The sequence below is a fragment of the Sceloporus occidentalis genome, unplaced genomic scaffold, assembly GCF_023333645.1.
Source record: "Sceloporus occidentalis isolate IW3139 unplaced genomic scaffold, rSceOcc1.0.p SCAF_1, whole genome shotgun sequence".
Lineage (NCBI taxonomy): Eukaryota > Metazoa > Chordata > Lepidosauria > Squamata > Phrynosomatidae > Sceloporus > Sceloporus occidentalis.
Window position 1 is genome coordinate 300,524,864 of NW_028316981.1, and position 13,080 is coordinate 300,537,943.

Here is a 13,080-nt window from a genome sequence, read left to right on the forward strand (position 1 = left end):
GAGATAAACTCCTGAGACAGTGGTGGTGGCACCAAGGAGGGAAAAACTTCCCACTGACTGGCCGAGACATTGAGGTAAATGGTGGCACCTTCCCAGACAGTGATCTCTCCTGCCTCCCCATCCCACAGCCCCGAATCAATGGTGGATTCATTGTTCACACTACAAGAAACAACTGAGTTTCCTGCAAACTGCCAGGATGGAGGTTATGATGCTATAACTACACATAGAGGAAAGGCAGCAGCAGCAGCCAAAAGCAACATCCAGATGCAGAGACATGTGTATCTACCTGATATCCCTGTAGAGAAACGGAGCCATTTGGCTCAAGGGCAGGCCCGGGGCAGAACAGGCTGGAGAGTCATCTTCATCTTTATAATAAACTTTTTTATTATAAAGATGAAATTTTGGGACATTGGTTCCTAGGATAAACTAGCCTCAAGAGTTTTGGATTAATGCTAGAGTACCCCAATTTGAAATCCCTCCCCTCTGCATTTAGGTCATATTGAGAGTTAAGTGGCCTATCTCACAAGTTTATTATAAAGATGAAATTTGTTGTTGTTGTTGTTGCTGTTATGTGCCTTCAAGTCATTTCTGACTCACGGCGCCCCTAAGGTGAACCTATCATGGGGTTTTCTTGGCAAGATTTGTTCAGAGGAAGTGTTGCCATTGCCTTCCCATGAGACTGAGAACCAAAGATTTGCCCAAAGTCACCCAGGGAGTCTACATGGCCGAGCTGGGAATCGAACCCTGGTCTCCAGAGTCACAGTCCAACTCTCAAACCGCTATGCCATGCTGGCTCTCATAAAGATGAAGTAGGAAGACAGAATTATTCTTGTCACTCTGACCTTCTTGGAGGAAGAATGGACTGTAAAGCTCATCATCATCATCTGAGGAATTGCTGAACTTTTGCCATGATGCCCATTTCCATTATTTAATCTATTTGCCATTTTAGTATTCTGCTGGAAGCAAAGTCCTTGCACATGTGTACAGGGCATATTGTAGGATGCACAGTTCATCCAGAATACTTGCCAAGAATTTGTATCATTGCTAAGAGTGTACCTGAAAACAGGAATGTGTGGACCTCCAGATGTTGTTAGACTGTAATCCTAACCAGCATAGCCAATGGTGGAGAATGATGGGGATTGCAATCAAAACATTTGGTGATCTTCGTATTTTCCATCCTCCCCTTAAAAGTAGAGCGAGCCAAAGCAAAACAGAAGACAGGCCTCTGGAGTCATTAATAGCAAAAGAAGAAATTCCAGTAAGTACAGCTTGCATGGTAAGGGACAAGAAAGCTGTTTCCAGGGAAGCTGGTCTCTGATAATTTCGTGTTTAGGAACCCCTAGCCAGCTTCTGCGGAACCCTTTGAACATGACTGCCTTACACAATTTCTCATCCTCTTATCAAAAATCAGCTCAAGCCCAAGGACAGCATGAACAGAGAGCTTTTAAAAGAGAAGGGGGGGGGGGGGCGGGAAGTGAGAGCAGGCAATTTGACCTTGTCTCAAATGAAAACCCACCCACAACTGTTAATTTATTTGGTTATCTATTAACAGTCTCTAGGCAGCTTAGTTTTTATGTTTAAAATTAAGTGCTTGATTGATTATTTTCTGGAACAGTGATGGGATGTTGTTCTATACTTAAGCCAATCCATTAGTGAGCTCTCATTACTGATCTCTGGTGTGTATGTGTGCCTGCGTACGTGGGCTTATTTATGTAGAAAAGAAAGACATTGGGATTGTGGGGAAGATCAGGATGAGTTCAGATTCAAGTAGTTATTGGTGATGATTTTTAATAGTCATATCCATTGGTTATCAGAAAATTCAACATTATACTGTCTTTGATCCTAGTCCAGCCAGGCTGTTAATGATAAGGAAAGTATGTGTCTTTCTACATGCACATCTACAGCTATGCATAGATACGCAGGGTATCTCTGCTGTATTCACTTGCACTGTATTTGAGTTTGTTGAATTAACTGTTTTCTCAAAGGCAACCTAGTCCCCCTTTCTTTCTTCCCTTGCTTTCTCATAAACAATGTAGTAGGCCTGTGTTACGATGGATTAAATAAACCTCATACACAATATCAGGATTTACATGCAGCCTAAAACAAAGTTGGTGTTAAAGGAACTATAACTAGTCACTAAACTTTTGAAACAAAACTTGTTTCCTGTATATTTTGAAACAGGATGGTGATCAGGATTAAATAGTGCTTATTAATTCAACCTGTCGAAAATGTCTGGTAATTCCTGAACATCACACTGCTATTGAAGACATAAGAAGAGGCCAGACATTTTTCAGGTTTGTTGGCAGCCATAAGTCATATGACTATGATGTAGCTGACTCTTATTATTTCCTGGGCAGCTGGGAGATGCATGATTGTGTCAGCTTTGCCTCTGGCTGTCCATGATCAGTCTGTGTCCATTCAATTAAATCATTATATAGAGGTCTTTCTAAAGGTTTCTTCAAGTCTGCTAATGCAATGACTAGTTGGTTGTGTATTATATGCTCCTTGCAAGGGTTTGGGATGGATTTTGGAAAGACAATGGGGACACTCTTTACTGTAGTTCAGTCATACAGGGTTGTTCATCAGGAGTATTTTGCTGTCTGGCTAAGTTATTTTACTGTTATACAGGTTGAGTCTCCCTTATCCAGAATTCCAAAATCCAAAATATTCTAAAATCATCCACATGGGTGGCTGAGATAATGACACCTTTGCTTACGGATGGTTCAGGGTACACAAACTTCATGCACAAAATTATTTAAATATTATGTATAAAAGCTATGTGTATAATGTGAAGTCAAAGACTTTCATGGCCACAGCCATAGTTTTTCTCTGAAGATGCAGCCACAGATGCTGGTGAAACATCAGGAATAAACTTTTCTAGAACATGGCCACATAGCCCAAAAACCCCACAAAAAACTATGTGTATAAATTAAATATGAAACATAAATGAATTTCATATTTAGACTTGGGTTCCAACTCAAAGATATATAAGCAAATATTCCAAAATCTGAGGAAACAATCGAAAACATTACTGGTCCCAAGCATTTTGGATAAGAGAGACTCAACCTGTAATAACCAGTTTAATGGCCTACAGGAGGGCCTCTTGCTAAAGACACTAATCCCTTTCCACTGAAAAGGGATAACAGTGCTGTAGTTATTGTAAGCTGCAGAACAGGTGCTGTACTTGTATTACAGCTCCATGTAAATTTGCTCATGGGAAACTGCAGGAATTTTTAGGGTGGCAGGTAGTGAAGCTGAACACTTGTGTGTAATTACATGTATGTGCAGCATGCATCACTTCCAACATGTCTGTATATTCTATGCCTCCATGCATGTTTTGTGGCATAGCATCATATTTCATGACATTTACAAGCCCACACTGAATAGACCACACTCTTGGAATGGGACACTGCCTCTTCTTGAATGTTTGTTCATCCTGGGACAGCCCTATCATTAGGGACAGTATGGCAGCAGGTTCTAGGTGTTGTGAAAGGGCAGCATAATTATTCATTATTTGTTGTCCATGGGATTTTCCAGCATGTTAAGAAATAATATTTCTGCTCTTGGGTAAAATCACTTGGACACGCACATGTGTGTGTGATTTTCTTTTTCTGCTTCAGGCAGCAAAATGCTATGTTCCACTCCTTCCTTTGGTTTGGAAACCAGAATGAATTCACCATAGTAGCGGAAATCAGTGAAATTTGCAAGGAATCTCTTTGGCAGAAAGAGGGGGAAAAAGAGTACCTTTGATCAGGATTTAAGGTTGTGTTTATTTATTTTAGAACATTTCCATGCACCTTTTCATTCAGGGTTTGTTGTTGTTGTTAACTGCCCTCAAGTTGATCTCGACTCATGGTGACCTCATGAATAAGACATCTCCAACACTCCCTGTCCTCCACTGCTCTGTTCAGGTCCTGTAAATTCATACCTGTGACCTTAATAGAGTACATCCATATAGCATGCCACCCTCCTCTCTTTCTACATTCCTCCACCTTTCCCAACATTATCATTTTTTCCAATGAGTTGTGCCTTCTCCTGATGTGGCCAGAGTATGCCAGCCTCAACTTTATCATCTTGGCTTCCATGGAGATTTCAGGCTTGATCTGTTCTAGGACCCATTTGTTTGTCTTTTTAGTTGTCCATGGTATCCTCAGCACTCTGCTCCATCACCACAATGTATTGCTTTTCCTCTTATCCACTTTCCTCACTGTCCAGCTCTTGCACCCTGTCCTGGACTACGGCCAGCACACACAAACACACACCGATAAGGAAGGCTCAGCAAGGCAATTAACTATGCAGCTGGAAAATAGTCCACAAACCTTGCAAAAAGTGAGAGAGAAAGCAAGCCGAAAGCCAAAGCCGAAGTCAGGATAACAGAGGTCACAATAGTCAGTCCAGTCCAAGGTCAGGTCAGCCAGCAGGTAGCAGTAGTCCAGTTCGTTCCAAAGTCAAGAGTCAAGGCAACAAGGAGTCAAGATACAGCGAGCCAGTGCAGGCAGCAATCACACCAAAGGATCATGCAATAAACTCTGGCACTGAGTTGGCGTCTCCCTGCTCATTAAGTAGAAGACGCTCTCCCCTGTGCCACCTGAGGGTGATTTGCTAATTGCCTCTCAGCAATCCTCCTGGATCTATGCACGCAAGCACTCAGCCCTGCGTTGCCTAAAGGAAGGAACCTCCAGGCATGATTCCTCCCCAGAATCACCACTAGGCTGTTGCACCACAAGAGGAATCCCACCAGCACTAGGACCTGGCTGAGCTGCCTCCTCTGGGGCTGGGAAATCGCAGCTGGGATCTGGCAGAGCAGGATTAGCACCTGGTGTAGCCTCAATTTCCCCTTGCACCGGAGTAATCACATCCTCATCCTCTGAGTCCAGCTCTTGGCTGGCCATGACACACCTGTACATGGTGATGGGGAATACAATGGCTTGGACGATTCTAACTTTTGTGCTCAGTTGTATATCTTTACACTTTAGGATCTTCTCTAGTTCTTTCATAGCTGCCTTCCCTATCCTTGGTCTTCTTCTGATCTCTTGACTGCAGTTTCCATTTTGATCAGCGTTTGATCCAAGATACGGAAACTGTTTTACTGTTTTAATTTCCTCATAGTCTAGGTTGAATTTACGTAGATCCTCTGTGGCCATTATTTTTGTTTTCTTTATGTCCAACAGTAAGCCTGCAAGCTCACAATAAAAACAGATACAACAAACCTGGGAGCTTAAAAAAATAAAACAGTAGCACCTTAAAATCCATCAAAACCATTCATTAAAAGCCAAGGATAACTAACAGCATTAACAATTTGGAAAATAATCAGAAACCACTTACCCACTCTCAATTCATCAGCATCCATCCACACCATCAGTGCATCCAAGCAGTACTACTAGACTCAGATGTAACAGAGAAATAGAACTGACTGTCATCTGATGACACTCAACCCAAACTTCTGTCACATCTCCCTGGTGTGAGGATCCAAGATGTGACAGAGAGGATACTAAAATTCATCGAACCCATTGACCATAAGTCTTTCCTGCTGATCCACATGGGAACAAGTGATATTGGAACATGGACCTTCACTATATTGCAAGCAATTATGAGACTCTGCGTTAGTAGCTGATGGACCTTGGGGCAAAGGTGATTGCCTCATCACTCTTCCTTGTTGAAGGTCATAGCACAGGAAGAGAAAAAGGAATATTGCAGATAAACAAATGGCTGTGGAAAGGATGTTGTTGGTAAAGATTTGGCTTTTTGCAGCCTGATCTGTATTTCCATGAAGAAGGACCTCCTGGAAGAGGCAGGTTGCATCTAACAGGGATTATCTTGCTAGCACTCTCACAGACCTGATCAAAAGGACTTTTAATTGAATACAGACATATCTCAGTAAACAAAGCCTCTGCCAAAGAAGCTCCTAAAGTCTTTTTACATCCACTCAGCCTGCTTTCCTCCTTTTCCTCTGTCTAGCAGCATTGGCATTGTGAGGATGGTGAAAAGAGATGCAGAAACAATGGGTTGTAGCAGAGTGTTTGGAGTAAATAATGCAATAAAGCTCAAGCAGGGAAAGAATGGGATTTTACTGTACCTGATCATTGGCGGGCTACAGACGGGCAGGGAAAGACGTCTTGGATGTGTATTCAGCTCAATACGGAGCCTCCAGACGGCCCGCCCCGGGGGCGTGCTTCAGGTGTTGGAGCTTCCACACGGGGGGCAGTGAAGACGCCCCACCTGGGTCCATTTCGGACCCGGAGCTTTCATACGGCCGCCTCGGAGGACGCTGCAAAAAGAGAAGCAGCTTCCGCACGGGCGGCGCAAACCGCGGCTTTTTTTTTTCTTTTGCCGCATGAGAAGTGCGCAGCTGCGGCAGTCAGCCAGCAGCCGGCAAGTTCCCTTTTCCCAACTGCAAAGTGCGCATGTGCACCGTTAAAGGGCCCAGGTCCCTTTAAACTTTTTTCCCCGCCCTGCCCAAGAACAAAGGTGGCCTCCTGCCAGCTGGTGATCAGCTGGTGTTGGCATCCTTGCCCGCTTGCGCATTGCGAGTGCCACCACTGGCATCATGGATGCCTCCTCTCCTTTGTTCCCTGTGGTCTTAATGAAGCTGCAATGCACAGCCACAGCTGTCGCCGCTGCCACCGCCGTCTTCCCTGCCTCCTCTGCCCCCTCCGCCTCCATTGCCACTGCAATGGAGGTCCCATCATCCACCACCATGACAGCTGTAGACTTGGATGACAGCAGCAGTGATGATGATGATGGCACAGAACAGCGAACGGCAGCGGCTGCCATAGCGCTTCATATGGCTACTGTTGGCGGTGCCATGGCCCTGGCCAGAGTGGCACGTCTCCGCCGATGCTGGCAGGTCCCTGCATCGCACGACTTGTGGGACAACTTTGTCTCAACCATATGGTCTGACGAGCAATGGAGGCATTTCTTCCGAATGCCCCGTGCCCTCTTCCACAGGCTTGTGGGCATCCTGCGCCCAGAACTGGAGAAGGCAGACACAGTGATGAGGAAAGCCATCCCGGTGGAGAAGAGAGTGGCCATTGGTGTCTTTTCACTGGCACACAAATCCACCTATATTGTGACGGCAGCGCTGTTTGGGACTGGCGTTGCCACCGTGGGGGAGATCGTGGTGGAGTTTGCCCTGGCCATGGAGAAGCTGCTGCTGTCAAGGACCGTGTACCTGGGGAACGCACGTGAGGTAGGGACAGCCACACCACCTTCCCTTTAATCTTTGGCAGCCCTGTGGTATTCTGTGTCAAGTGTCACCCCCTCACTGTACATTTGCTGTTCTTGCTATGGTGCAGTTGCGCATGTGTAAAAGAGTTGTCATCTCAATTCCTCTGTTTCTCTCCCTTCCTTTCCCCCACAGATTATGGATGCCTTTGGTCGCCGCGGCTTTCCACAAGTGGTTGGCCTCATGGACGGGTGCCACTGCCTGATCATACCACCCTTGGGGCTGAGGAATGCCTATGTCAACAGAAAGGGCTCCTATTCTGTCATCCTGCAAGGGACATGTGACCACACAGGAAGATTCGTGGACGTGGAGCTCGGGTGGCATGGGTCAGCACACGATGCCAGGGTGGCACGGAATTCTCTCATCTACGAGGCCATGGAGGCTGGCATCTATGTGCAAGGGAACCCCAGCATCAACATCAGAGGCCAGCAGATCGGGCCCCTGATACTGGCTGACTCTGCCTACCCCATTCGGAAATGGCTCATGACACCCTTTAAGACCCCACGCACTCCCAGACAGAAGATCTTCAACAAGAAGTTGAATCGCGTCAGGGGGGCCGTGGAAAGATCGTTTGGCAGATTGAAGGCGAGATGGCGCTGTCTCACTGCCCCACTCCTGGTGGTAGAGGAGAACGTGGTGCCCATCCTGGTATCATGTGTCATTCTGCACAACATCTGTGAGACCAAGGGCAGGGTCCTGGATGAGGGCATGCGATATAGGCGCCGTTTTGTGCTGCCCGCCCCGGCACCAATCACAAGGGATGAAGAGAATGCCAAGAAGGCAGCAGGGGAGGCTGTGAGGGATGCCCTGGCAGATTTTTTCCTGACAAGGAGAATCTGAAGGATGGCTCCTGTGCCATCATCTGTGATGTCAGAGTGCATTGTTCTGTAATAGCATAAGCACATGAATAAATGTATCCCATTATCCACAGTTTGAGTCTGCCTATCATTCCTGATCTGTGCTGTGGGCATGTTTTGCCACGTGCCTGAGGGGGACACACACAAACACACACACACAAAAGGTCTCCTGGCGCCTGTTTTCCTGGGTGAAAAAGATACATCAGCTCCAACTGCCAATTGCCCCTTTGACAATGTATCAATCTCCCTCAAATTCAAGCTTTCCTAATGGCCCATTTGAATGTATCAATGGGGTACTCAGAGGGCATCTATTGGGGGAAAGATTCAAACTGCTCCTCTGAAAGCTTTCATTGGCCTAGGACCACCGTGGCCTAACGGCCCAGAGCCACAGGTGCCCATATATACCCGTGCGCAACTGTGAAAGACCCCAGGACGGCGATCAACATGGCAGAGCCACGCAGGAGGGTCCCGGTCCGAATCGCCTACTGGACCGATGAAGAGGTCGGGATCCTCCTGGACTCCCTGATGCCACAGGCAGCCGCGAGGAGGGTGATGGCCAGCACCAACAAGCCCAACCGGGGGCATTTCCTCGAGGCATCTCGTGCCCTCCGAAACCGAGGGTTTCAAAGAACGCTGCACCAATGTAGAGTTAAATTTAAAACTCTGAAGGCAGCGTTCTTCGAAACCCTTGAGGATTTCGGAGAGGCGCCCCCGGTTGACAGGCAGCCACCATTCTTCTCGCGGCTGAAGGACCTGTGGATCAGGGGAGATCGGCCCAGACCGGAAGATCGCCGTCCTCCAGGTAAGTCAGAGCTCTTGCCATGCCCTGTCCTCCCCTCCTTGACCCTTCCCTTGCCCTCCTCTCCTTCCTGCATGGTGCCAATGCCATCCCTCCTCTTCCCTTCTGCAGGCGTGCGGCCGAGGCGGAGGCGGAGGGAGGGAGGGCACCCTGCCAGGTCGCCCTCTCCACCATCCTCGGGGGACGAGGATGTCCCCGAGGGTGGGCCACAGCCAGGACCAGCTGCTGTGGCCCCTCCGCAGCCAGAGCAGGCTCCTCTGGCGGAAGGTAGGTCCCCAGGGTGAGGGGTGGGGGTTGCCTGCCTGCAGCCCCCACGACACTTGTGCCCTTATCTGCCATGCCAGCATGGTAACTTGGGCCTTTCCTTCCCCTTTTGCAGGGCTTCATGTCCTTGCTGCTGCCGCCGTCGCGCAGGAAGAGGAGCCTGGGCCGAGCCGCCGCCTGCCAGGACAGCCAGGGCACTTGGCCCTCGATGCCAGTGCCCTGGATCGTGTCCTCCAAGCCCGGCAGCAAGGTAAGTGTAGTGGTGAACCCAGGGAAGGGAGCGGGGGCACCCAGAAACCCTGCCTGTGGGAGTGGGTGATGGGCTCCACAGGCTGACCCTAACCATCTTCTTTCTTTTCCCCCCACAGAGAACCGGACGGAGAGGAGGTTCGCTGCTCTCGAAGCAAAGGTGGACAAGCTGGCAGAGAAAGTCTCCTCCATGGAGGAGACTCTCCAGGAACTCCTCCGCCGGCTGCCCGCCCCACCGCCTCCTCCCCCTCCCTGAAGCAGCTTCCCTTCCCTGCCCCCTCTGCCATCCCCCCTTCACCACCCCCCTTCACCCTCCCCCTTCCTTTTGTATATATGTACATAGTGAAAATTTATTGTTATTGTTAATAAAAAAGTTTATTTTTAAAAAAAAAATTGTGTGGTTAATTATGCGCAACTGCGGCGGTGTGGCTGTGAGTGTGAATGAGATAGCTTAGGCGCAACTGTGCAGTCTAAAGCTAAGCAGGAGTGGTGTGAGGTAGCAATCTCCAAACTCTGTCCTCCCAGGCATTTGGACTTCATGTCCCAGAATCCCAGACCACAGGGCAAGGTGGCTGGGGATTCTGGGAGATGAAGTCCAAACGCCTGGGAGGACAGAGTTTGGAGATTGCTGGTTTGGGGACCAGTGAGCCAGGCATGGTGGGAGGAGAGAACAGGAAGGGTAGAATAGGGTAGATGGGCTGGGAGGGAACACATGCCCTGGGAGGCGAAATGATGTCTTTATGGGACATCATGGGACCTAGTGCCTTTTCAGTGCTCCCTGCCCCTTGATCCCAGGCCCAGGCCCCCTCTAGTTGCCCTTTGCCTTTGGGGGCGGGGTGTGGGCGGTGGGACTGCCACTGACTGACTGAAGAGGCTGGAGGATGGGCCAGCCAGAGGCTGCTGAGCCGGTTCCACCTCCATGGCAACTGCCTGCTCCTCAGCTGGAGGGACTGCTCTTGCTGGGGGCTCCTGTGGCCCTACTTCTTCCTCCACGACCCTGGGGACAGCAGCCCTGCCTCTTCCACCTCTTGCTGGGGGCTCCTGCTGCTCAACCCCTTCCTCCACGACCCTGGGGACAGCAGCCCTGCCTCTTCCACCCTGCTCCCTACGTACCCTTCTGCGTCTCGGGCCACCCTGCCCTCCCCTCATGACCTCCAGCATTTGCCCCATCAGAACAGTCTGCGCTTCCATGCTGGTGTTGAGTCGCCTCTGCTCCTGGACTGTGGTCTCATGATGTTGGTCTGACCTCTCTAGTGCTGTCTCCTGGTTCTGAACGCCCCTCAGTTGAACTTCCAGTGCCCTTTCCATGAGCTCCCTGCGGGACTGTCTGCTCCTCTCCCTTTCATCACAGGCCCGCTGCCCCTGCTGCATCAGTGCTGTCATTTTCTCTTCTGAGCAAACCTTGAGCACATCCACAGCTGCCACAGTTCTAGTAGCTGCTGACGGACGGACCCTTTTCTTCTTGGTGGCAAGGCGCTCCTCTGCTGACATGGCAGCTATGGGATTAGCTGCAGGAGGTTCTCCTTCTCCTTCTTCTTCTTGTTCTGCTTCAGTTCGTCCTCCTACTATGGGACATACAAGCAGAGAGTCATAGAAGCCTACAGTTAGCAGAGACCCTGAGGTTCATCTAGACCAACCCCATTCTGCCATGCAGGAACTCTCACTCAAAGCTGTGGCAAAGGGTGGAGCTTCAAACTAAGGGCGTTGGGAAAGGACAGATTTACATGCAAGGGAGGGGTGCCTTAGGAATGTGGGACACATGCAGGACATGACCATGCCAGGGACACTCACAATCCTACTTGCACAGCAACCTTGCAAACATACCAGCACAGTAAGCAGTGAATGAGACATGCCACAATTGCGCAGTTGAGCCATGCATTTATAAACAAAAATATAAGGTTTACCTTGCATACTCTCTTCGGTCTCACTGCCATCGCTGGCGGGTGCACTGGCCCGAGAGAGAGGTGAACGGTCACGGTAGCTGCTGGTCGTGGAAGAGGATCCAGCACGAGATGGTGGTCTCCTTCTGGAGCTCCCAGCCTCAGCAGACATTCGTCTGAGCACGGCACGGGGGTCCAGAAATCTCTGGCTGCTGGAGGAATCACCTGAGTCGGGGTGTTCCTCCTCCTCCTCCTCCTCCTGCTCCTCACCTATATGACAAGGGACAAGGGTCATCTCTGGCCTGTGCCTACCCTGGGGCCACATCTTCCCCTTGTCCCATTCCCCCCTGCCTTCCCCCCAGGGGCCCTGGCACATCTTACCCTGACGAGGCATCAAAAGGTCTTGGGCACATTCAAGCTCCGGGGTCTGCTCCTGCTCCTCCTCCACCACCACAGGCTCGGCTCTGGCTGGCTGGCCCGCCGGGACCCTCACGCGCTCCCCACTGGTGGCTAGTCTGTGGGGTCTGATGCTTCCATCACTTTTGATGAAAGCATGCAGCTCCTTGTAAAAGGGCGGGGGGGCGCCCTTTGTAGTACCTTTAGCCAGGGCATCTCTGTATTGTTTGTATTGAGATTTCAGCGACTTGCATTTTCGGCGACACTCCTCCAAGGTTCTGTTGTGGCCCTTGACTTTCATGGCTTCTTCCACTTCTCGATATGTGTCAGCATTCAGGTAGGACTGCTCCAGTTTCTGCAAAATATTTGGCTGGGACCATATAGCTATGAGGTCAGCCGTCTCAGTATGAGACCAAGACGTCCCCCTGCCTTTTTTCGGGGTGCTGGTGGATGGCTGAGCCATCCTGCCTGGTGGCAAAGGGGAGCCGCCACACAGCTGTGCCAGGAGCAGCCGAACTGTGCCCGTTCCCAGGTGAAAATGGCGCAGGAATGTGTGTAGGGGGTCACTTTAAATCCCAAACTTTCCCTTATCACTTTCTACAACCAAAACATCCGCCGGCAAAACTTACAACTTCCCGCGATTCTAGCAACGCATGCGCACAAGTGGCTCTAGGGTTAGGGTTACGAGGCTTAAAATGCGCCGCAGCTGTGCCGCAGCTTCCACAGCTGCATGGCAGCGGACGTTGCAATTTAAGCTTGACTGCAAACCACGCATGTCCCGGACCCCGACCCATTATGCGACGCAGCTGACACGGAGCTTTTAAACCGGCAACTTATATTTGCGGCGTAGCAATTCTGACGTACCGGTGCAGCAGCTTACATACGGAGATGCGCACGTACGCCGCAAATCAAAAAGAAGCGGAAAAAAGCAGCACCTTTTTAATGCCGCTTCTTCCCGCTTGGGGCGTGCGGGGGGCGTGTTCATGACGGCATTCAGGAAAAGCCCGTCTGAAGGCTCTACCTTCATGACGTCATGAGTACATCCCTTTTTGCCCGTCTGTAACCCGCCATAGTGTTATCTGGTGAGTGTTGGCTTACAAGGTAAACTATAGCAGTCTCCAAATTCCCTTACTGTGTGTATGTGAACAGCAAAATAGAGACAAAGGAGGACAGCAGATAAGCCTGCTTTGCCAGCTCTCCCCAGCATGTTTTTAAAAGCATAGATCTAAAAGTTGGGTTACCAAAATGGAAATTTTAAGAAACGTGGAGGCAAGTGAAAGAAAAGAAAAATCATCCTTGATGCATTTTGGAAGCAGATTTCAAATGGACTCTTTTAAAAACAAAATCATGCAAGGTGCCTGTTTCTTTTCACATATGTATATTGTTAATTCTGAATATAGTTTACTGAAA

At 49.4% G+C, this 13,080-nt stretch overlaps 3 protein-coding genes across 5 annotated transcripts; 2 read left to right on the plus strand and 1 right to left on the minus strand.

The window, feature by feature from the left end:
* Window positions 1–6,179: 6,179 nt before the first annotated feature.
* On the plus strand, window positions 6,180–8,441 carry LOC149324158 (uncharacterized). The gene is made up of 3 exons (XM_089487095.1): window positions 6,180–7,189; window positions 7,361–7,873; window positions 8,427–8,441. The coding sequence occupies exons 1-3, from the start codon at window positions 6,548–6,550 to the stop codon at window positions 8,439–8,441; spliced, it is 1,170 nt and encodes a 389-aa protein (XP_089343221.1). The 5' UTR covers window positions 6,180–6,547.
* LOC149324159 (uncharacterized) lies at window positions 8,176–9,722 on the plus strand. 2 transcript variants are annotated; one of them, XM_089497227.1, is made up of 4 exons: window positions 8,176–8,884; window positions 8,993–9,148; window positions 9,261–9,395; window positions 9,514–9,722. In XM_089497227.1, the coding sequence occupies exons 1-4, from the start codon at window positions 8,527–8,529 to the stop codon at window positions 9,648–9,650; spliced, it is 786 nt and encodes a 261-aa protein (XP_089353353.1). In that variant the 5' UTR covers window positions 8,176–8,526; the 3' UTR covers window positions 9,651–9,722. The 2 variants fall into 2 exon arrangements, with proteins under 2 accessions (XP_089353353.1, XP_089353347.1); XM_089497221.1 differs by having other exon boundaries at window positions 8,176–9,148.
* A 75-nt stretch (window positions 9,723–9,797) lies between these two features.
* Window positions 9,798–12,541, minus strand: LOC149324160 (uncharacterized). 2 transcript variants are annotated; one of them, XM_089513417.1, is made up of 3 exons: window positions 11,656–12,541; window positions 11,299–11,544; window positions 9,798–10,959 (listed from the first exon to the last, which is right to left on the minus strand). In XM_089513417.1, the coding sequence occupies exons 1-3, from the start codon at window positions 12,131–12,133 to the stop codon at window positions 10,163–10,165; spliced, it is 1,521 nt and encodes a 506-aa protein (XP_089369543.1). In that variant the 5' UTR covers window positions 12,134–12,541; the 3' UTR covers window positions 9,798–10,162. The 2 variants fall into 2 exon arrangements, with proteins under 2 accessions (XP_089369543.1, XP_089369537.1); XM_089513411.1 differs by having other exon boundaries at window positions 11,299–12,541.
* Between the last annotated feature and the right edge of the window lie 539 nt (window positions 12,542–13,080).

What these genes read in the sequence shown, in the direction of transcription:
- LOC149324158 (XM_089487095.1), top strand. Translation starts at nt 6,548, where the DNA reads ATGGATGCCTCCTCTCCTTTGTTCCCTGTGGTCTTAATGAAGCTGCAA. An exon ending in ACCTGGGGAACGCACGTGAG is followed by an intron (nt 7,190 to 7,360) that starts GTAGGGACAGCC and finishes TTTCCCCCACAG; the next exon opens with ATTATGGATGCCTTTGGTCG.
- LOC149324159 (XM_089497221.1), top strand. Translation starts at nt 8,527, where the DNA reads ATGGCAGAGCCACGCAGGAGGGTCCCGGTCCGAATCGCCTACTGGACC. An exon ending in GCAGGCTCCTCTGGCGGAAG is followed by an intron (nt 9,149 to 9,260) that starts GTAGGTCCCCAG and finishes CCCCTTTTGCAG; the next exon opens with GGCTTCATGTCCTTGCTGCT. An exon ending in CCTCCAAGCCCGGCAGCAAG is followed by an intron (nt 9,396 to 9,513) that starts GTAAGTGTAGTG and finishes TTCCCCCCACAG; the next exon opens with AGAACCGGACGGAGAGGAGG.
- LOC149324160 (XM_089513411.1), bottom strand. Translation starts at nt 12,133, where the DNA reads ATGGCTCAGCCATCCACCAGCACCCCGAAAAAAGGCAGGGGGACGTCT. An exon ending in GACCGAAGAGAGTATGCAAG is followed by an intron (nt 10,960 to 11,298) that starts GTAAACCTTATA and finishes TATGTCCCATAG; the next exon opens with TAGGAGGACGAACTGAAGCA.